This window comes from Lagopus leucura, unplaced genomic scaffold (assembly GCF_019238085.1).
Source record: "Lagopus leucura isolate 7727_CA_CO unplaced genomic scaffold, USGS_WTPT01 Super-Scaffold_100001, whole genome shotgun sequence".
Classification (NCBI taxonomy): domain Eukaryota; kingdom Metazoa; phylum Chordata; class Aves; order Galliformes; family Phasianidae; genus Lagopus; species Lagopus leucura.
Window position 1 is genome coordinate 5070669 of NW_024962262.1, and position 21786 is coordinate 5092454.

General features: G+C 43.4%; 2 protein-coding genes across 4 annotated transcripts in view; one reads left to right on the forward strand and one right to left on the reverse strand.

Moving 5' to 3' along the window:
- Nucleotides 1–4487, forward strand: part of PAN3 (poly(A) specific ribonuclease subunit PAN3) — a 76570-nt gene extending 72083 nt beyond the window's left edge. For all 3 annotated transcript variants that reach the window (XM_042867044.1, XM_042867046.1, XM_042867047.1), the window contains one exon: nucleotides 1491–4487. In XM_042867044.1, the coding sequence (XP_042722978.1) occupies nucleotides 1491–1631 (141 nt within the window). In that variant the 3' untranslated portion in view covers nucleotides 1632–4487. The remainder of the gene's footprint in view (nucleotides 1–1490) is intronic.
- A 2519-nt stretch (nucleotides 4488–7006) lies between these two features.
- Nucleotides 7007–21786, reverse strand: part of FLT1 (fms related receptor tyrosine kinase 1) — a 103544-nt gene continuing 88764 nt past the window's right edge. The window contains exons 20-30 of the mRNA XM_042868604.1: nucleotides 21668–21756; nucleotides 20091–20250; nucleotides 19579–19676; nucleotides 18914–19036; nucleotides 18098–18209; nucleotides 16196–16295; nucleotides 14776–14881; nucleotides 14570–14700; nucleotides 14212–14296; nucleotides 13475–13566; nucleotides 7007–9249 (exon numbers count right to left, since the gene is read on the reverse strand). Of these exons, the coding sequence (XP_042724538.1) occupies nucleotides 9045–9249; nucleotides 13475–13566; nucleotides 14212–14296; nucleotides 14570–14700; nucleotides 14776–14881; nucleotides 16196–16295; nucleotides 18098–18209; nucleotides 18914–19036; nucleotides 19579–19676; nucleotides 20091–20250; nucleotides 21668–21756 (1301 nt within the window). The 3' untranslated portion in view covers nucleotides 7007–9044. The remainder of the gene's footprint in view (nucleotides 9250–13474; nucleotides 13567–14211; nucleotides 14297–14569; nucleotides 14701–14775; nucleotides 14882–16195; nucleotides 16296–18097; nucleotides 18210–18913; nucleotides 19037–19578; nucleotides 19677–20090; nucleotides 20251–21667; nucleotides 21757–21786) is intronic.

A 21786-nucleotide genomic window follows, 5' to 3' on the forward strand; every position in this document is an offset into this window, starting at 1 on the left:
TGGTAACATTTTGTAATGGGTGTTGGAAGGGAATTGTAGTTTTATCCTACTCTACAAGAATTAGAAGCTAATTGGCTTTCTTTTTGTCCTTCTAAGCTATTCACAAAGCAGGAGCTTTACATCTGGGAGGTTACAGCTCTTAAGGTTATGATCAGAATGTTATTTTTAGAAGATAAATGCAAGCGGTTTCTAATTTGCTGCGTTGCATCAGACAGCAGCCAAAATCTCAGTGCCAAATGTAATTGTCTTTCTGCCAGTCAGTACAGCATCACATTTATTTAATCCTGCTGGGGCTGAATTTCCAAAGATCATCTCAATGATATCGTACCCTACTTGCCTCTGCCTCACCTTCCGTACGGGAGCTGGAAAGGTTTTAGCATCAGAATTTGTAAATATTGACATATTAAGCCACAAAGCTTTTCATTGCAAGAGTCAGTTCTGCATTGCTGGAGGTGTCTTGCAAAGTGAGATCATAAGAAAGTGTTAGAAGAGATTATCAGCACATGAACTACCATGTTTCTCTGCTCTGAATTAAGACTTTGTGATATATCTCTAATGTAAGTAGTGTAACACACGTGCATCCCAAATTGCTACTTTTTTGCTTTGTTCCTGAAACTTCCTAGTGAAAGGAATCCAGCAGCCTCCTTAAGGGAGATTGTGCCATTTGTGGAGCTTCATGTTTTCTAAATAGATTTCATTACAAAAGTGTTTCTGCATCTATTACAGGCAATTGTCATCAAATATTGGTGACAGGAGTTGCATGGAGGTTGCTTGGAAGATCATGCAACTCAGTTCTGGTATTACTTTAATATTGTATTTGAGAAGTCAGAACAAAACATGAAAACAAACGTGGAACAAATTTTAATCTTTAAGCCTGAATTATCCTTTCATTTATGGACTGTAAGTAGGTAATATTTTTCTTAGAATAAGGGAAGAAGTGTGCTCTACAGAAGGCTTCAACTAGTTTGCGTCCACAATGGAAAAAAGAAAAAAAGAAAAGAAAGGTTTTGGTTTCTACCGTTATTAAGAGTACTTGGGGTTGGTCCATCCATTAATTCATTTTTAGAATGGGCTAGAGGTAATTTACCTACCCTGCTAGGAGGCATGTGGACCTTATGTGCAAATATAGTGGATGATGTGCAAATGTTATGTCAAATGTTCTGTTCACCAGGAGTTATCTGAAAATTATACTAGATATTCTGTACAGGGGGAAGTAGAATTGCAGGATTACTTGATTTATGGACAGGAAGAAAACAATGGTAACCTAGTCCACAGGTGTGGGATGTCCATCGCGTTAAGACCAAAATGTCTTGATTTCTTGGCAAGTACGTTGTTTTCGTGGAGCTCAGATGTGTTGACAAAGAAAGGAAGGATCTGAGTTGAACCAAAATAATGTACTTGTGAAGAAATTGATTGCGTTTGTTATTGGAGAAATGTTTTGCCATTTATTTCACGCTTCTTTTATTTTATCTTTTGCATTCTTGTTACAGTTAGATGCTGGTGTGCCAGAAAAAATAAGCCTCATTTCCAGAGATGAGAAGAGTGTACTTGTGGTAACTTACAGCGATTTAAAACGCTGCTTTGAAAATACTTTTCAAGAACTGATTGCAGCCGCAAATGGTCAGTTGTAGTATTTGCTGAAAGCATGCAGGACATTGCTGAGGAACTTAACCAATAGCAAATTGCACTACAGCTGAATTGTTGTTGTCATCTCATTTCACATTTGGGAAACAAACAGGAGATGAGCAAAGCTGCTTGCACTTCAGTCAGGTACACTGTTACTTGAAGGGAAGAATGTTTCACTTATCCTAGAGCTAAGGCTGCCATTGGAGGCTTTATCTGTGAAGAATTTATTTTAGATTAAGGAACACATCAGGTGCATGATGTTCCTGCTTTTATTTTTTCCACTTGTATATGCACTAATTTTAATTTTTTTAAGACTTTTCTGATCTCTGAAGTTTTGCCACATTGTATACTTAAGGGAAACTCTTTGCAAGGACATTTCTGGGATACATTTTTGTCACTGAGGATAAAGTAAAATTTATTCATTTTTGATATTATTTGCACCCAGAATAGCATAAAGGACCAGGTAAATAATTTAATAGAAATTGTGTTCTATTAATTACCATTTAGTTCGTAACCTCTGTAAAAGTGTGTTGTATGCAAGCTCTGTATGCCACCCACTGTTAGCTCGGAAAAGAAGAAGATGAAACTTTAAAATCAATCAGCTTGAAGTATCACTGAATTGACCAAAAGCAAAAAAGGAAAGAAAGTTCCCTGTTATTTGAATTAAACTTTGTCTAAGCGAAGTGACGAAAATAGCATCATGGGAAACATCTATAATTTAAGGAGCATATCAAACTTGCTCTAAACACAACCATCGCCTTTTAAAAAATGTTTGTATGTTTTCCTGCTAGTCAGAAGCATTTACATTTATGCAATTTTTTAATAGATTTTTTTAAAAGAAATTGTGTTAAAATGCCTGAAGTTTCAGGAGTGTATTACTTTAGGTTATTTACAGTATAATTTTTGTATAAAGTTCTGTTCTTTGAACCACAGCTTTATTATGGTACGCTACACTGGATACAGATACAAAGACACTGTTAAGAAGATTAACTAAACACAGCAGTTGTCTGGCATCAAGAGCTTTTCAAGTTTTACAGCCTGAATCTGGAGGGATAATGATCTGCTGTGCCTTTGCAGTCACTGCTTAGCCCAAAGTAATATTACTTTTGATAATACTCAATACATGAATATTCCTGAAGTAATTCAGTCTCAAAAGTCTGGAATTTTCCTCCTCAATTACCTTTCTAATATTTGGACGTGCAGTTGTCTCCAAACTTGGGTATTCATGGGATTTCTAGTTAAACACCTACACTTTGATACTGAAGACTGCCAAATACGTAGGAATTTTCTTTCTTAAAGCAGTAGTGAAGACTGTATCTATCCTTTCCCAGCACTGAATGTTTTAATAGCACTGGGTGCTCACCATGGAGAAAATGTGGAAACTCAAAAGGTCAGGACAGACTCTAAGCACTTGCAACTGATGTTACTGGCATCGATTTTAATAATTCTCAATATTTGTAGTTTTCAGAGAAGTTTTTAATATTTCTCTGTCCACTTTTATAAGCTTTAAAATGATTCTCCGCCTTGAGACTTGCATCAAGGAAAGCAACTCTCGTCACATCGAAAGCTTTGAAGACTAGGGACGTGCTTTACACATTTTAGAAAATGTGGTTGAATCCACATAAGGTAGCATCAGTTGTTGAGTTTAAAGGTCGATTATTGTTGCATTTGATCAAATGAATTTTAAAAGGAACATAATGTTTAATATTCAAACGATAACAGTTGCCAGAATGTTCTTTTTAATGTAAAAGGAACAGGAACTTTGAGAAGTGAACATTAAAAAAAGAAAAAAAAAAAAACAGTCTTTTATCATTAGCTCATGTATTTGAGGAAGAGCAGCTGTCTTTTATATGTTTTTTGACAAATCATATTGTAATTCTTTTGTACAAAAAAGAAGTACTTGTATTCTAGAAGAAATATGAAATGCTTAATTTATAAGCGGGCTGAGGTTTTTTCCAGTATTGTTTTCTTTGAAAATGAAAGGGGATCATCTGTTCAGTTGTGGGGTTTGGGAACCTTTGAAAATTTAATTTGTGGACCAATATTTTGTGAAAGTGTAAGGCAGGGGTAAAATAGGGCTTCAATTCTCATCCTTTTTAGACCAGCAAACCACCCTCTGCAAGACATGTCTAAATTGCAAACCTGTGTGTATTTGCATAATGTCAGTTTGCTTCAGCCCCTGTTAACCACAGGACTTGGTTTAAAAACAAAAAGGTAGACAGCTAATAAGTTTTCATACATAAATAATGTCAGCCAGAAAATATTTGGTGTCAGGCAATACATAACATGGTAATTAAAAAAAAAAAAAGTTGAGCTTTGTTTTTTTTTTTCCTATTTATTTCATTTGGTTTGTATTTGGGAATGATTTAAACAGTCTGAAGTTTAGCTTGGGTGTTTTTTGGGGGAGAGCCCTTCTGCCCCATTTTAATTCCATTTAGAAGGTTGTCCTAAAGTTCTAGTTCAGTCCATTCATAGGAAGAATTATATGTCTGTATTTATGAAGAAGAGCCACCAGGATGTGTCCTTCTAGATGGGAAATTTAATTCTAACCTTTCTATTCTCACAGCTAAAAGCACAGACGGGGCAACCTTTGAAATCATGTGATGTTGGTCATTTTAATTTTTGTACTGGTTTTAAATTCTGTTGCTGTATTTACTATATTGTAAATATTTTGTTGAGGGGTATCTATATATTTTTTGATTTGCCCTTGGTTCAGTAATTCAGGTGTCAACTCCTTCCCCTAAAAAGCACCAGTATGTTAAGTTCTGATGTCATGATCCCAATATGTGTTACTCATCTTTAATCCTGTTTTCATTCTTCATGTGTACAGCAGTATTTTTAATAAAGAATACCAGAAACAACGTGGCCTTTTTTTGACAACGTGAAGTATTGAAGTATTTGGATATGCAGCTTTTCAGCTCTTCCGCTGGAACTGTATTCTGTTCAGCCATATTTCTTCTGTGTTTTGTTTCCAGTGCAAAGTTCAAACAGCTGTGATTCACAAATAGTTTTTAGTGCTTGCCACTTGGAGTACATGAGTTATCCTAAAACATACAGATGCTGATTACCCAAGTCACACTAATACACACTTCCTCAACTCTGAGTCAACTCAGTAGCAAATATATTATTTTTTTCTTGAGAATTTGCATGTCAAGTAATTGGCAGCTTCATTTAACAGGATTTCTTTTCTATACTGTTAACGTGCAGTGGTGAGATGACTTTTGGATTGACGTAGAAGAACTTACTTCAGTTCTGACTATGCTTATGTAACAGGAAACTTTGTGCAATATATATGAAATAGTTGGTAATTAGTATTCATTTAGTAAGGAGTTCTTATCCCTTAAATTGCATTGTTTCTAGAAATTCTATTGTGTGGAGACTTCATTGCCAGGCCTCTCTCCATCATATTTGAAAAGTCATGGCTATCATACAGTGTCCCTGGTGACTGGAAAAAGGTAAACGTATCACTTGCATTTTTAAGAAAGGGAGAAAGTTGGATCTGGGGAACTGCAGGCTGGTGAGCCTCACCTCCATGCTTGGAAAGATCTAGGAGCAGATCCTCCTTAAAGAGATGTTAAGGCACATGAGGGAGGAGCAGGTGATCTGAGACAGCCAGCATGGCTTCACCAGGGGAAGGTCTTGTCTGACCAACCTCGCGGCCTTCTGTGATGGAATGATGGCACTGATGGACAAAGGGAAAGCAAGTGATGCCATTTACTTGGAATTCTTCAAGGCCTTTGACATGGTCCCCCATCAATCTCTAAATTGGACAGAGATGGATTTGAAGGTTGCATTGATCAGTAGATAAGGAATTTATTGGATGATCTTGGCTGGAGGATTGTTGTCACTGGCTCTGTGTCCAGGTGGAGGCCAGTGAAAGGTGTCCCCCAGGGGTCCATCGTAGGATTGGTACTCTTTAAAATATTTATCAGTGACACAGATGATGGGATTGAGTGTGCTCTCAGCAAATTTGTTGATGACACCAAGCTGAGTGGTGCAGCTGGTATGGCAGAAGGAAGGGATGATGTCCAGAGGGATGAGTTCCTGGGAGAACAGTTTATTGAGCATTCCTGCCAAGGTGAATGTGGGCACCATAGTGGCTTCCGTTACTTAAGGGAAGCTTATAAGGAGGAGGGAGATCAACTGTTTATGGGAGAAGGTGGTGATAGGACAAAAGGGAATGGTTTTTAATCTAAATCTCCCCTCTTGTAGTTTGATGTCAGGGGAAGTTATTCACTGACAGAGTGGTGAAGCGCTGGCACAGGCTGCCCAGAGAAGCTGTGGATGCCCTATCCTTCCCTGGAGGTGTTCAAGGCCAGGTTGGATGGGCCCTGGGCTAGTGTCTGATTTAGTGGTTGGCAACCCTGCCTGTGGCGGGGGGAAGGGACTAGATGATCCAACTTGATGGGCTTACAACCCAAATCATTCTATGATTTAAAACTAAAGCTGTGCTAAGCTCAATGGGAGCTCTTGTCCTGTAGCTTTTCTTAGTAATGTGCAGCAAGAGCCGCAGAGCATCCTACAGCTGTAGGTAACACCACTGTGTTCTGTGTCTCTGGAGAAGATATCATGTCAACCTCCTTTCAGCATGGCTTGGAGATGCAGTTAAGTCATAAAATATGGCAGAAAGCCTTTGATAGACACCTAAGTAGAGGCAGCTTCTCTGGGCTGTGCATCTGGGGTGGGGATTTGGAGGTTTTCTGAACAAGAGTGAACATCTACTGGGATGAGCTGCTAGCTTGTGACACTGCCAGTTCAGAACAGGCTTTGTTGGTGACAACTAGCTTTGTGTGAGCAGAATGGGGACCGTTAAGGAATATATGTCACTGGGCTGATTTGTCTCCCCCCACAGTGAAACAGTGGCTTTCTTGGAGGCAGAGTTGAGTTTTTGTCTCCAGACAGCAGTAAGCATTTCTTAGATACGCAGAGGTGAGTGGATTTCTCTGGCACAGGGAAGGAGTATAGGTGTCTGTCACTGTGTCAAGTTTGTTGTGTGGAGCGTGCTGTCTGTGCCATTGCTCCATGTTCCTATTTGCTCACAAGACTGGTGCATTATGTGTTTTAGTGCTGCTCAGCGCTGAGCCATCTGTTGCAGTAATTTCTGATGCTGGATTAACTAATTTGGTAGATTCTTCCAAAAAGCAAACTTTATTGCATGAATTTAGTGATCGAATATGCTATGCGAAGACAGAAAATGCAAGATAAAATATGGGTTATTCACATCACAGAAACTTAGGGGATTCATATAAAAGTAATCTTTGTAGATCAGTTTTCTTAAATATTTATGCAGAAAAAGCATATTTATATATTTACATTGTGCAAACACTTCAGAGGTGCATTATCCCATAGTTAATTTTTTTGCTGAACTGGACTTAAGAAATTGTTTTCTGAATTTATTTTTTATTTTTACCAGAAAGAGGTGGTGGTGCAATAGTTTGTTTTTAAAACTGGTGATCTTTTGGGAAGGAGGAACTGGAACTGATGTACAGTTTAGAAGTAGCAATACATATTTCTTTTACTTGCATACACGAGATCATTTTCCTTTGTAAATATACAAAAGATCATTTGCCTTTAGGTCTGTTAATGGGTTAAGTTCACAGTTCTTAAACTGACTCAAGAGATCAGAATCCTATGTAATATTTTCAATGATTCAGTGCTGTTAAATGGCCAAATCCTTTTTAACATTGAATTCAAAGATAAAAGGGGGTAGTATATCCCTATGCACCTTGAAGAGGGAACATTCACGTCCTTTCTGAGATGCTATACAAAAATGTTATAAATCAATGATGCATTTTTATTCCTGTACATATATACTATTAACTAACCTAGAACTTCAACTGCCTTCATTAAAAAAAAAAGCTGCCCTAACTCTCTAAACAGATTGCCGTGTCACTTCTAAACAATCCCATTGCACTCTAGACACTCTCTAGAAATTAATACTTTGCTTTAAGTATATGCAGTTTAGTAGCCATAGTGTCTTTTTCAGCCAGAGTCCCATAAACAAAATATACTCAGTGCAGTGTTAGAAAGGCCATTAGATTTCACAGACAGAGCTTGGCTTTAGTGTATCTTGTTTGTTTCCAGTGTGTGTATGTTGGCATATTGACAAAGTGCAAAACTTCAGCAATATTTAGTTTACCTGGTTCCAGTAGGATTGACCAAACTGAGTTGATCTGTGTTCCTTCTTATCATAGTACTGGCTTTGATCTTAGGTCTTTTGTATCCTTGCAAACTGTGTTTTGAAATTCCTGCTTTGCAAGACTCCCTCCCTCTTTTGTCCTCTGGAGCAGTAAGATGTGTGGTGTCTCATCCCAATCTGACTCATTCAGAGGAATGGCCTTCCCCAGAGGATCTCAAAGTAGTGTATGATCTGCTTCTTGTTGTTCTCTTCTCAGAGCATCCTTCATTTTTCAACCCTACACAGATAGCCTCACTATAGACCCAAGCAATAGGGTGCAAATTCCAAGATGCTTTATGCTATGGACTCCCCCCAGCTGCCTCTCCCAACTGGAAGCTGGATTAGTGCAGCATTGCGTGCCCCTCTGCTGCCAAGGGACCAACCGTGAACTTGTTTTGTTTGTAATGATGACTGTTCTGGTTGTCAGAAGCACTGGGAAAGTTATTGCAGCTATTGCTGTTCAGCATTAGGAAAGTCAAGGCCTAAGCAGTATTTTGCTATGTTTTGTACATGTATATAGTGGTCTGTAGAAACAAAGATCACTTAGATTGTCAATGATATCCTCTTAAATTTTAGCATAATTAAAATTACTTGGGTCAACATGTCTAAACTGACATTATTTTAGAGAAATCTTTTTTAAAAATGCATGTTATGAGGACTGCTCTAAAAGTAATGCCTCCTATTTTATCATGCTGGTCCGTGACATCAGAGACGGGTGTTGGTGGTATGGCAGCAGAGGTTGAACCTTCCCAGCAATATTCTGATATGTATTGTGGTGTGACAGATGGCAGCACAGGGGCAGTCTGACAGGACAGCATCTGACATAAAAGTGTGTATAACGCAAAGGTGCCATGGAGTTCCTCCATGCAGAAAAAACGGCACCCACTGACATTCATAGAAGCTTGCTGAACATTTATGGAAATCAGACAGTGGATGTGAGCACAGTGAGGCAGTGGGTGGTGCATTTTGGCAGTGGTGACAGAGACATGAAAGAGAAGGCATCATCCAGATGGCCTTGCACAGCTGTCACACCACAAAATGAAGAGTCTCAACCAGCTCATCCACATGAACTGACCAATGGTGATGACTGTATTGAAAAATAACATTTTGTAGCTGAGAATTTGCTGTACCAAATACTGTTATTGTTCTCATTGTATCTGTTGTAGTTTCCATGAAAGAAAAAAAAGAATAGGAGGCATTACCTTAAGAGCAAGCTACATAAATCTTAGCCCAGAAACACTTATATGGATGGCTGGGAGTGATGGACTACTGAGCTGTAGTCAGGAGGGGGAGAGTGGCACGCTTTCATTTTCTCCAGCACTGTGTTTCCGTGAGTGTATCTTCTCTTGGAGTCGCTGAGTTGGTCACAACTGAAACTGCAGAAGCTTCTCGGCTTTGCTATTCCAGAAAGCCCTGACTCCTTGCTCCTGCTGACACCTTTCACGCTGAAATAGAGCAGCATCGTTGTTAGCACATTTAACATGTACCAGCATTTGTTACGATGACTTAAGCAAAGACACACTACAGGAAACAGCTTTATAATCAGAGAAACAGCATTGATGCAGATGGGATTGCTTAGTGGGGCGGCAGAGCAAAGGACTGAAAGAGCCCTTCTGTGTCCCCATTCAGTCCCCTTGTAAGCATAGATGCTGTGACCAAACATCTTCATTAAAGTGACTGTGCTCATTGTATGTATTAATCTTGGTGCATACGGGGAAATATCTGAGCGTTAGCCCTAAGTTCTGTTGTTCATTTGTGACTGTTGCTGGAGAGCGAAATGTCATTGTGGGGCAAAGTAGTGTGCAGTGTCTGCCTGCTGAACTGTGGGTGCTGGGAGGGTCTCCATCCTTTATAAGAGAAGATTGAGCGGGAGGAGTGAAGTAGTGAAAGGTCTCAAGCTGCATGATAAAAGCAGAAAGCTGCCAGCTTAGATGTATCCAGAGCCCCATACAATGAGTTTTTAAGACAAGTGGCCAATGCTTTTGAGGAAGGGCAAAAGAGCTGGGTGTCTCCTATCTCTACCCGCTCTCAGCAGCGAATACAGACTGCTGGTTTTTATTTAAGGCATTCACGTCCCACAAAGAACTGGTTATCCAGTAGGCTGCCTTTTATACAATGCCCTTTAGAAGAGAAGGCTTAATGTCTTCCTAGATGAGCCGCTGCTTGAGATGCTGTTTGCCTCACAGCACTTTCTTGCCCTGATTCTTAGAGTTCCAAGCTTGAAAGGCTCTTTCAAATGATGAACAAAGTTAAGGCAGGGAGAAGTTTCACGCTATTGAACTTAGACGCCGAAGCTTTACCTGTAGGCACAACAAGCCAGGACACTTTCCATCATTGATTAAATGTGAAATCCCAAGTTAAACCTATGTTGGACTATAATGCCTAAAATTAGATTCTCTCTCCCTCATGTTTATAAGTTCACGGGTGCTTTGTCTCTCTCCTTTTAGACAGTCAAGAACCTTGGCTGTCCTACTCTTGAATTCCATGTAAAACAGAACATCTGTGAAGACTTTGAGAACCCAGGATTTTACTTTTAACTGGCTTTCTTGGATCTTTAGCTCACAAGCCCATATGTTTTGTCAAGAGTGAGGTCTGTACAGTATGAAGCTTGGAGGGTCCTCCCAGTCAGACCACTCCATGTTTGTTGGTAGGTGGATGGAGTTCATGAGGAGTCTTCATGATGAGTATTGCAGATGCATCGCATGTTTTTACATTGCGTCTGCTGGCAGATGGACAAGTGCTTTGAAACAAATTCCACAGCTATGTGACAAGGTTAGTCACAGCCTCCATGGACTTTTAAAATGTTTTCCCAAAGAAGTGCTTCAGTGAGTCACAGTGTAATTGCTGAGTCTTAAGGAGCAATGGGCTGGCAGAAGTGCAGTGTGCATGCTAACTTATGAGCCTTAAAATCACTTGGATCCTCTTATTCCTCACTAGGCTTTGCATCCTGTGAACCTGATTTTTCTTGCAGCCACACATCATAATGTTTTGTTGCTGTAGCCCTAGCTTATTCAGAGAGATTAATGCTTTAACAAACAATACCTCGTATCTCAAGGCTGACTGGAAGGCCTGAAGCAATATTGTGAGCTAAAATAAAGGAAGCTTCAGTGCTACACTCAGCCTCTACTGAAGCTAACTGTCCAACCTTTGTACCAGTGGAGTGCATCTGTTTGTTTTACCTTGAGTGCACTGGTGTACCTGGGCTCCCACAGAGTGCTCTGAGAGCCTGCAGAGTTGGGCATCTGTGGTCTGGCTTTGTACTGAAACAGAGCTTATAGCCAACAAAGGCTTTCTTTTGCTGTGAGCTACTTCCACAGTGGGAATGTAAATTAGAAAATATCTACTTGGATTTTAATTGAGATTGTTTGTTGGAAGGAATGGCTGCTTTTTCCCTGTCAGCCTGCATTCAGGATCTCAGTGAAGTAGGAGTTTGACTGTGGCTTTTGAGATGCTTGTTCCAACTCAAAAATTATGTTCTCGGTTATTTTTCTGGCTTAGAAATTTGCTTTGACTTGGGGGCTTGCTCCACCCTCAGAATTTTGGCTCACATGGGTTGGCCTTTTTCACCAATACTGAAAAGCTAGAAGAGAGGTGCAGCTGAGATTCTGCCCACTTGCAAAGAAATGGACCTCAGAGTACTGCTATGTCTTTGCCCCTAGACCTGTCCGTTGGGATCTCGTAACTTGAGGAACTGGAAAGATTTTTCCCACTGTTTGCATTAACACCTGTTTTCACCTTATTGCCAATAGCAAGTCCAGGGCATGTGACAGCCATGTCAGTAGTTAGGCTCCCTGCCACCACCTGGGCCTGAAAGGCTCATCAGACCTTGGGGAGATGCTCCTGTCCTGTACTGAGATGGGGTGAATGAGGACATTGCTCCTCCTGTGCTGGTCTGCATCTGCGTCCCAAACTCCAGCATTGAGGTGGACGGAAAGGGATGAGGAGTGCTCCAATTCTGGCCAGGCATTGCAGTGAATGTGGTCAGGGCTGAGACCTTCCTCATCCTGGAGCTGGCACCAGCTGCCCTGGCTGTGAGCTGTTCCTGCTTTCCGGGTTTATTTCAGGGTCATCCTTCGGATAATCCAGCAACCTCAACCAGCTCACTACAAGGCAAAGCAAGCAGAACAAAGAGGGCAGGAGCACAGAGCAGCACACTTGAGGTGCACAGGAAGAGGTAGCGCTATTGAGTTAGATCAGCTTACATGTGTGGATGTCTACAAGCTCTATCTTGTCCAGTATTCAGTGCTGTGTTTAGAGGTATGTATGTACTGCTCCAGCTTCACCTAAGTAAAAGATGCTTAGCTAAAAAGCTGACACTTTTAGGAATGTGTGCACACTAAGGGGTTGCTGTTAGCATACGTGAATGCTTTTCAGGTGTAATGCTGCAGCAATGCTTGTTTAGCTTGCAGCCAGATGACCTTGTGTGTTCTCAGCCAACTGCTCTGTTCCCCAAGGATTTGTATTCTAGCAGGCATGGCCAAGTTCCTACCCTAGCATTTTTTCCTTACGGAGCCAAACAGGCTCCTTAAAGCCATTCCAGAGCAAAGGCTAGGCATGCTCCATCCTGCTTGTGCCACCCAGAGGAAGAAGCATTGTGTGCATTTCGACTGGGGAGGCCACGGTGTTGGCTGTAGGACTGAGAGCAGTGCCTGCAAGGAGCTGTGTGTTTTGGCTGTGCAAGCAGGCCTGCCTGCGTGCTCCCACCCCTGTGTATCTGTGTGCTTAAGCACTGCCCTCTTGGTCACTGGAGTTTTTCTCAAAGCACAACCTCCCCACCTTGGTTTCAGCTGCTGCAATTGTTTGCTGAGACAATACCAGGCCGCCTGGCGCAGAGACGGTGACTGGCCCAGCGTGGCCAGGCTGGCTTTGACCTCCTGCCAAGGTAGACCTGGGCCTTCCTCAGCCTCGGCCTGTTGCCAGCTCGGTGGGCCCAGGGTAGGCTTGGGCTGGCTGTGAGCAGAGAGCTGGAACCAGCTGCAGGCACTGCCAGCACTAAGAAATAAGCATTGGTGCTGGTACAGTGCGGTGCTTAGCACAGCACTCACTCCCTGCTTGGGCAGCTCTCAGGAATTAGGTGGAGGAAGGTGGCCAGTATATTACAGTGCTTAAAGGCAGGAAGAGAAACGAGGCCCTCACATCCATCTATTGTAAAGTTGCCTCTTCAGCATCCTGAGCCCATGGGTGTTAAATGGACCGTGCTTAGCTGACTCATGTAAAACAAGGGCAGCAATAGGAGCCTTGTCCCGGCTCGGGTGCCCTTGGGGACACGCAGGAAAGACCGCAAATCCTCCTCAGCTATGTGTTCCTCCTCCCCCTCACCAAGGGCTGGTTTCCTGTAGCCTCTGCCTCCGTGGCACGTGCTTGCCCAGCCTGATGAAGCTGATGGTCAAAGTGCTAACTGATCCTAAGGGCGATGGATATGGAAGGGGCTGAGGGCTGTTTGGTCCTCTGAGGAGGGCAGGGTGTGGGAGCTGATTGACCCAACTGCTTATGCTGGGGTTGGGCCAGGTCACATCCAGAGGTCCCTTTCCACTGCAGTCCTCTTCTGCAAGGAGCATTGGCAGGGCCTGGGCGCACCACAGCTGATTTCATTAGGCCTGATTCAGCACAAGGACCTTGATTCCTCCTCTGACCTCTAACATAAAGCAGAAGGGAGTATAAAATACGGACCCAAAGAGTGTCCACTTCTGCTTGCTGCCTGTCCACGTGAAGCGCTTCAGTTCTTCTGAGGCCAGCACCATCCCGCTGTCTGCTTGGTAGTCCTTGAAGAAAACAGAAACCTATTAGTTGTTAGCTGTAAGAAACTACCAGGCTTGATTCCTCTTTAATAGGTTTTCTTGTTTCTTTTCCAAACTGTGTTCACTGTAGGGTGCAGTGAACACACACACATGCTATTAATGCAGGTACAGAGTGATAAAAGAAAAGTGCCTGTAAGCAAGGTGAGAGTCTGGCCAGCCACCAGATCAGCCATGAGAGCTTTTTCCACCTTCCATCACAAAATGTGTATATTTTGTCTGTATTACTAAAACTGCCCACTCACTTGAGCAGCACAGTGCACATGTCCTGTCAATAGACATGTACCCAGCTTGTCAGCTTCGTACCAGAATTGGTTCATTCTGGTGATCTGTGGAGGAAGCACGACCCCCTAGTCTCACTTCTGCACTAATATTCAAACAGAAACACAAATCCAAAGGATTTTAAGCAGCAGTCCCATTCCAGTGGGATCCAGGCAGGGCTGCTGCCAACAGCCAGATCAGGCAGGGAGTACTTGCTGCAAACAGAGCTGATTCTGCACCTCCTGTCAGTAAAGCTTGCAAAGCAGTACAACTCCTTGATTGTCTTTGTATGTATCTGCCATGCAAATAAAAAGAAATCAGTTGCTTATTGTTTTGCCAAGTGTCACTTACATTAAATACAAGTGTTTCCTTGATGGGAAGCTCTTCAAATGTCTTTATGCGCTGGGGTGGCTTTATTTTGAAAGTATTTATGTATCTGTTGAATAAAAAAAGAACAGCTTTAGGTGAGAGAGTGTGAAGTGACCAAGCAGAACTGCTGTTTTTCTTTTCAATGTTTCTTTCTCTATCTGATTATCAGCCACCATAGTGGTTTGCAAAAGGAGACCTCAGGGCTGCCCAGATGGCAAAGCTGCTGGAAGCTCAGGCTGTGTTCAGGGATTTCTCCTGCTCAGGGCCTAGCCGTGCTGCGCAGCAAGCTGCAACACCCAACAGACCACCCAAAGCACACTCTTAATCCTGCGTATCTCACCTCACTCTTTCCGTGCTTCGGCAGCTTGGGCTTGGAACAGGAAACTTCTCATTGCACAAAGGATCAGATGCAGGGGGAAGCCCACTTTCAGTTGTGAAGATAGTGTTGAGGGGGATGTAGTCCTTGCCTTCCTAAAAGTGGGCAGGAAAGGGCAGCGTTACCCCTGTGGACACAGGCCGGGTAGCATCCCATGGGCTCCCATGTACCTGTTGCACACTGGCCTGCAGAAGGTCACCCAGCCGCTTCACCAGCTCCGAGAACCGCGGCCGCTCGTTGGGGTTGCTCCGCCAGCAGTCCAGCATGATTTGGTAACTGTGAGGGCAAAAGGAGCGTATGGAGGGTTAGTGCTTCCTTTAATGCGAGGCAGCACAGGCTCCAAAAGCTTCACATTGATAGTTAACTCCTGAGCCCACGCAATTTCATGAAGGCTCTGTCCATCACTTGCCAGGGCCTATTACTAAAGAAGTGAGCTTTCCAAAAAAAGAGGCGAAGGATTTCTTCCCACAGGACACCAGGAAGACGCCATCAACTGAATAATTTAGTCCAGTAGTCATACTTTCTTTTTTCTATCCCTAAACCTTTCATTAAGCCTTTGAATAAAACACCTATTAACTGGCAATGTTTAAGTTAAGGCATCCTTAGATGACTTATATGAATGTGTCACTTCCTTGTGTTGGCTGAGCCAAGCTTTCCTTCCTGCAATAAAATATGTGGAAGAGCACTGTCACTGGGATAATAAAATTAGCCAATGGTTAATGCTTCCAGATAGATGTGGCTGGCTTGCATCCTTTTGCTGCTCCCAGAACTATTTTTTGGCAAGTGCTGCTATTTTGAGTCATGATGCAACACCCAAAAAGGCACTGAGGACATGTCTGGAGGGCAAAATACCCTGGATACTTGTGCTCCTAAGTGATATACCCCATGAGGTGCGTGTTTAATGTGCTGCGGTTCACTCTCATGGGAGCAGATGAGGGTAGGGCACTCCCTGCTGGGGGTCTGCAGACCTGGGGCCTCAGCTGATCCCTAGCTTCCAGGAATGCTGTGTAGCAGCAGCTGGCAGCAGGAACTGATGGAGGCTGAGCATGGCTGGGAAGCTACGGTCCCCGTCACCTTCCTCTGCCACCAGACAGTGGCTCCAGGAAAGGGTGGGCCCTCACCAGTGGCATGTTTGCAAGGAAGCTTCTACTGCTGCTTCCGAAGTTCAGAAAATGTTCCTAATGTCACATTCCTCCAGCACTTATCTGTGCACACGTCAGTAAATGCTAAACCTGGATGGGAATGGGTGACCTTCCTTCTTCTGCCCAGGCGAGCCGAGGCTGCGTGCTGTCCTGGCTGCACGGGAGGATGGACACTAAGGCACTGACCCTGCCTTCGCACAGTCACTGTGCACCCCTGGCCTTGGGCCCACATCCCACCATGAGTGGCCCTCCCAGGGTCATTGTGCAGTTCATCCACACTGCCCCATGGGAAGGCCTAGAAGATGGCCAGGGCAACAAGAAGATATGAGACCATTAATTTTCTGTGTTTCTGTGGGGTGCTTTTTTGCAGAAGTTTATACATTATTAATGTTGCAAGGCAGCCCCAGAGGGTGGAGGGATGCAGGGCAAGTAGAAAAAGGCATCTTACATCTCCTCGGTAGCTTGCTCTGGGGCACGCATCCTTGTGCCTTCCTTTAGTTTGCTGCAGAAGTCCTCATCTATTTGGACTCCGGGGTACGGAGAGGCACCTGGGGCAACAGTGGGAGAAGAGGATCATCCATGAATGCATTCATTTATCCATCCATATCCTTCCACCCATCTATCCAACCATCCACAATCGTCCATTCCATCCATCCATCCATCCATCCATCCATCCATCCATCCATCCATCCATCCATCCATCTCTGAGGTAGGAGGGGAATTGCCTCTGCACACGAGGACTCAGCTCTCCTGGCGTATGACATGCAAGTAGTAGTCCCCATCCCTGCAAGGGCACCCAAGCACTTGAGTGTGCAGCATCTGCCTGCAGGGCACAGGGCATGGAGAACAGTGATGAAGAACTGATGATGATGCTAAAGCCCTGCTACTTGCAAGGTAGCAGGGTCAAACCCAGGGCTGTTGGTGGTGTTCACCTGACCTGAATGCAAGAAGATAAACATGAATTTGACTTGAGAAGAATCCCTTAGGAAAAGATAAGTCTGATCTCTCTGTGGTTTGGATCACCCCAAATTCTAGTTAGTTAATAAGATCCAAATGCTCAAAACTACCTTGAGAGTACTAAAATTGTAGCTTAAAATCAGATGACAGCACATTTGCATTGCTTCTCCAGTTTCTGTGGTTTTAAGATACAGCCTGCTGCTGCTCATGGTATTTTATTTTTCTCTTTCCTGGAGAAAAGATGGCATCAGGAAAAGGGGAAATAAAAGAAAAAAAGCCCCCTCTGAGAGCCAGTCACTGGGTTCCAGGAGCTGGGGCTTTTAGGAAAAAGCAGCAGGTATTGTGCTGCTGACCGTAAAATGACACTAGTTGGCAGGCAAACCAGCAAGTGTATTAAAGTAATAAATGATTGTTTGTCCTGCTAATTGTATCTTATTATTTCTCTGCTGTTCTCCTCATTTGTCAGTCTCTGTTTTAAACCCAATTAAGATTCTTCTGTTCTGAAGGTCATTGTTATTCCCTTGCAGTGTGTGTTTTGTATCCTCTGTTTTCAGTATGGGAAAAATAAAAAAGAAGAAAGAATGAAGAAGAAAGCCTCAAAGGGTGTTCATGTTAGAATGCATGCTTCAGTTTATCCTGCAGGATCTGTGTGGATGTGTGCACCTGAGGAGGGTGCTGTGCTGGCAGTGGGTTCCCTTCAGGTATTTAAAGGCATTGAGGAGATTGCCCAGAGCCTTCTATTCTCCAGGCTGAGCAGTCCCAGCTCTTTCAGTCTGTCCTCACAAGAGAGGTGCTCCAGGCTCTTCGGCATCTTCATGACACTATGTTTGACCCTCTCCACCATGTGCAGGTCTCATATGTTTTGAGAAATTGAGGGAAACCTGGGGTTTGGACATGGCAGAAAGAGAAGTGCTCTGATAGCCGTGCTAACCTTCATGCAAGTCAGCTCTCTTGGAATCATAGAATCATTAAGGTTGGAGAAGACCAATAAGATCATCTACTCCAACTACCAATCTATCCCTACCATGCCCACTAACCATGTCCTTCAATGCCACACTCACACCTCCAGAGATGATGGAACACCACCTCCTAGGGCAGCCTATTCCAATACCTCACCACTCTGAGAATAAATGTTTCCTAATATCCAGTCTGAACCTTCCCTGGTGCAACTTAAGGCCATTACGTCTTGTTTGCTTGCTTGCTGATGCCTTTACAGACACAAAGAATTCCATTTCTCAGAGGCATGATGTGCACCATTCTCTCTGCCTGCTTCCCACCTTTGTCTGATTTCGGTTTTTCCTTACTAAAGTCTCATGGCTGACATGACACACAGGTCTGGCTCTGGCAGCCTCTTCTTGGCCCCTTCCCAATCCCAAGAGCAGGTTTAACGTACCCAAGGAAAATATCTCCCACAGCAACACCCCGTAGGACCACACATCGCTTTTGGTGTTGTAGATTTTATCAAAGATGGATTCCGGAGCCATCCACTTGAGAGGAAGTCGAGCCTGGAATGAAGTGGACAGACCTGACTATTATTTTCAGAGACTCAAAAGAATTTAATCCTAGATGAATAAACTATATATTGCAACTATATATTGTCATGTAAACAACTGCTATTCAAACAGGAACCTGTGGGATTTCCTTACAGGCATCCTAAAGACAGGGGAGAGAACCCCGTGGCCAAAGACAAATCACTTGGTGTTGGTGTTGGAGATGTTCTTGGGAAAGTTTTCAGATACTGCACCCACGGAGCCCCTCAGCACAGCCTGTTAGTGCCTCCTGAGTGGTCCTCAAGCCACGTGAATAAAGTTTCACAGCTAATACATAGTGCTGTCAGATTTGAAAGCTACTTCCAAGTGAGGGTACAGCTGGCAGATAGGTGAGACATGCAGGAGGAGAGCCTTGTTTTGGGGGGACTGGTTTCCTTGAAGGAAAGTCACTGGGCACAGGTGTCACACTGAAGAGCTAGCCAGGAGACAAACGTCAGAAGTACTATCAAACAAGAGCTATGAGCTAGTTGCAGCGCCGGAGCATTCTGCTTGAGGACAGACCTGATTTCTGATATATGCCACATCACATTTGCATAAAAAACGTGATGGCTTTCGAGCTCTTTTAAGTTCAGGAAATGCGAACGTCTTCAGAACGTTCTGGTGGACAATTTGAAATGGTATTATAAGCATTTGGATAAAGAAACAGCATCTGGACTTACATCTCCTTTTCTCACATAATCAGGATTCTTATAAATATCTCTTGCGAGGCCAAAATCACAGATCTTCACTACATTGTTCTCAGATAAAAGGATGTTTCTGGCTGCCAGGTCACGATGAATGCACTATAATAAAACAGTTTCACAATCAAGCTGCATTTCCTTAATCCTGCCCACAAATTTCCTGACTGTCTCCCATATCCTTTTTAAAAATAATGTTATTTGAGAGATCAAGTTAATATTTTTTTTTTAGGCAAGTCAACTATAGTTACATGAAATTGATGCAAACAGTGATAGTTCTATTTAAAAAAAAATAAAATTTCTTAAGTCCCAAAAGTCATATATTTTTAAGCCTCTTGATGTTTCCAAGGAAAACGAAGATTCGTCTCAGGCTCCTACATGATGTGTGTTGAAATTGAGGAAAAAAAAAAAATCACACCTGAAAGATCGTCTCTGAATGAATGAGCTTGACCCACTGCCTTCTGCCATGATCCTGTGTTTATGGACTATGGAGACTTGGATAAACACATCGTTATATTTATAATGCTGAGAGGAAAACGGCTCTTCCTTTGGGACCTCTCCCAAGGAAGGTGTCTCTGAAACACAGACATAATTTCACCTCTATATCCCATCCTTCTGCAGGGAAAAGTCCCTGGGGCAAAGCTCACCTTTCTGGAGGAGAGGAACTCCATGCCCCTGGCCACTTGGAAGCTGTATGAAATCAGGTCCTCCATAGTGAGGGGCAACTTGTAGAGCTCAGCAGCATCTGCACAGGTAGAAAACAGTTTTTTGCAAAGCTCACTCATGAGGCAGTTATTTTCCCCCTCTCTTACTGATAAAATTGCTCTCATAAATTCAGTCTTCATAGTCGTATTTGAAGGTCAGTCCACTGTCACTGGAAACAAAAATAGTGCTTGCTTTATACCCCACACTCTGGACACTGCTGTGTTTTCCCCAAAGATAAGGAGCAGTCAGAAGAAACAATCACACATTTTCCTGTCAGATTTAGTAACCCTGGAAATAATCTTTTTTTAAATCTTGTACCCTCTGGACATGACCCTGTGAGTGTCTCCCACGGATGTTTATTAGGGTGATAAATGAGGAAAAAAATTTCAGGGATGCACAGTATGTTGTAAAAATATCACAGACCATGTAGGGACAGGAAGGAACTAATACCTACCCTCCTCGTCCTCCTCCTCATCGCTCAGACTTTTATCTTCCTGAAACCCAGAGCTCGCAAAGCTCTCGCTGCTGGTAACACTGGCCAGCCTTTGTTTCTTGCCTTCCACTGCCTCAATACCCTTTTTGTCTTTCATCAGCTCTCCTTGTAGAGAGGGGTCCTTCAAACAGGCAGAGAAGAGGTACAACATCAGAGCAGTAAGAGAGAAGCCAGTCACTTCTTGTTTGCACCAGGAGAAGATGCTCGCCCGTGGCACATGTGGTCTCATCTCCCCTTGGGGTAGGGACCCAACACCACGTGGTGGGGTTTTGCATAGCATTGGGTGGACACTTGCCCCGGACTGTGGCTCTTCTCAGCCTAAGGACATCTGAAAGGACCTTTAATTTCCACTTGGAGACAAGGAGCATGGTGGTTGAGTTAAGAAGCTGACACAGTGCAGATGTCCCAGCCCTACCAAACTAGTGTTGGCTTTTGCTCTCAGGCTGCAGAAGGACTTGCCTCTGAGCAGTGTTTGGCACAGGGCTGTAAGCCCAGGTTTCCAACAAGAAGCTAAAGTACTTGAAATACAGTTGCTGAAGGAACAGCTGTTGTCTTTTTCCTTCACCTAGTGCTTTCATGCAACAGTCAGTGGCAGTTTAATGGGACACATAAAACACTGCTTGGAAAATGCTTTCTTTGTAATCTGGAGAGCACTCTAGCTGCATGGCCAGGCTCCTCCATGGCCATCTCTCTCCCCTGCCATGCTCCATCCCCCTTTGGAAAAGAGGCTCAGCCAAAGCCCTTTGGAGGGGGCTACTCCTCAGCATGCTCTACTGCTGCATTCACAGGACCTTTGTCAAAAGTAATGAGATGCCTCTGAGCTCTTGGCAAGGCTGAAAAAGGATTTAGAGCACTGCAGCTCTGGAGTCAGGTTCCTGAATGCCACCTCAGATCTTTTAATCTTCTGGGGGACTTGGCTGGATGTACAGTCAGGAACATAGTTGGCACATTTAGGTTCAGGGTTGTAATAAGAAGCAGGCAGCAGATTTGATTCAGAGGGCTGTAAGATGTGAGGACAAGACTTTAATCTCTTTTCCTCTGGGTAGCACTGCTCCTCACACAATAAGAAGATTATTGTCGAATCTCTGAACATTAGGATGTCTTGGAACATTGGCTCTAAATGGCATTATCTTGTTTGTGTTCCCAGCAGTGCTGAAATCACTGGGCAAAACCACTTCCTTCAGCTTCACTGACACGAGCCTCCAAAGTGACCGCACGCTCAGCAGGAATGGGTTTGTCAGCAGAGGGGCAAGAGCATGTGGGGACATTTTGGATAGGATTCACTTCCTCCCACTGGAGATGGCTCCGTCCACATTAATCACAGCAGGCTCCTTGCATTGGCAAGGGGGAGAAATGAGCCCTTTCTTAATGCGTTACATCCTGCATCAAACATTCAAAGCTGGTCAGGTGAACTGCATCCAAAAGCAGTTTCTCTCCTTTGGTATCAGAGAGGCTAAGGAGACCAGTGCAGAGGCTGACAACTGCATCCCTGTCACGCTGGGTGTGATGAACCCTACCTGAGGCATCTGCCTCCTTACCTTGGTGGGGCTGAAAAAATTCCTCTTGCTTTTCAGATAGTTTGATAAATTCCCATACTTGCAGTATTCAACAATCACCATCAGAGGCCCTGGGAAAAAAGGAAGTGCATTTTAAGCAT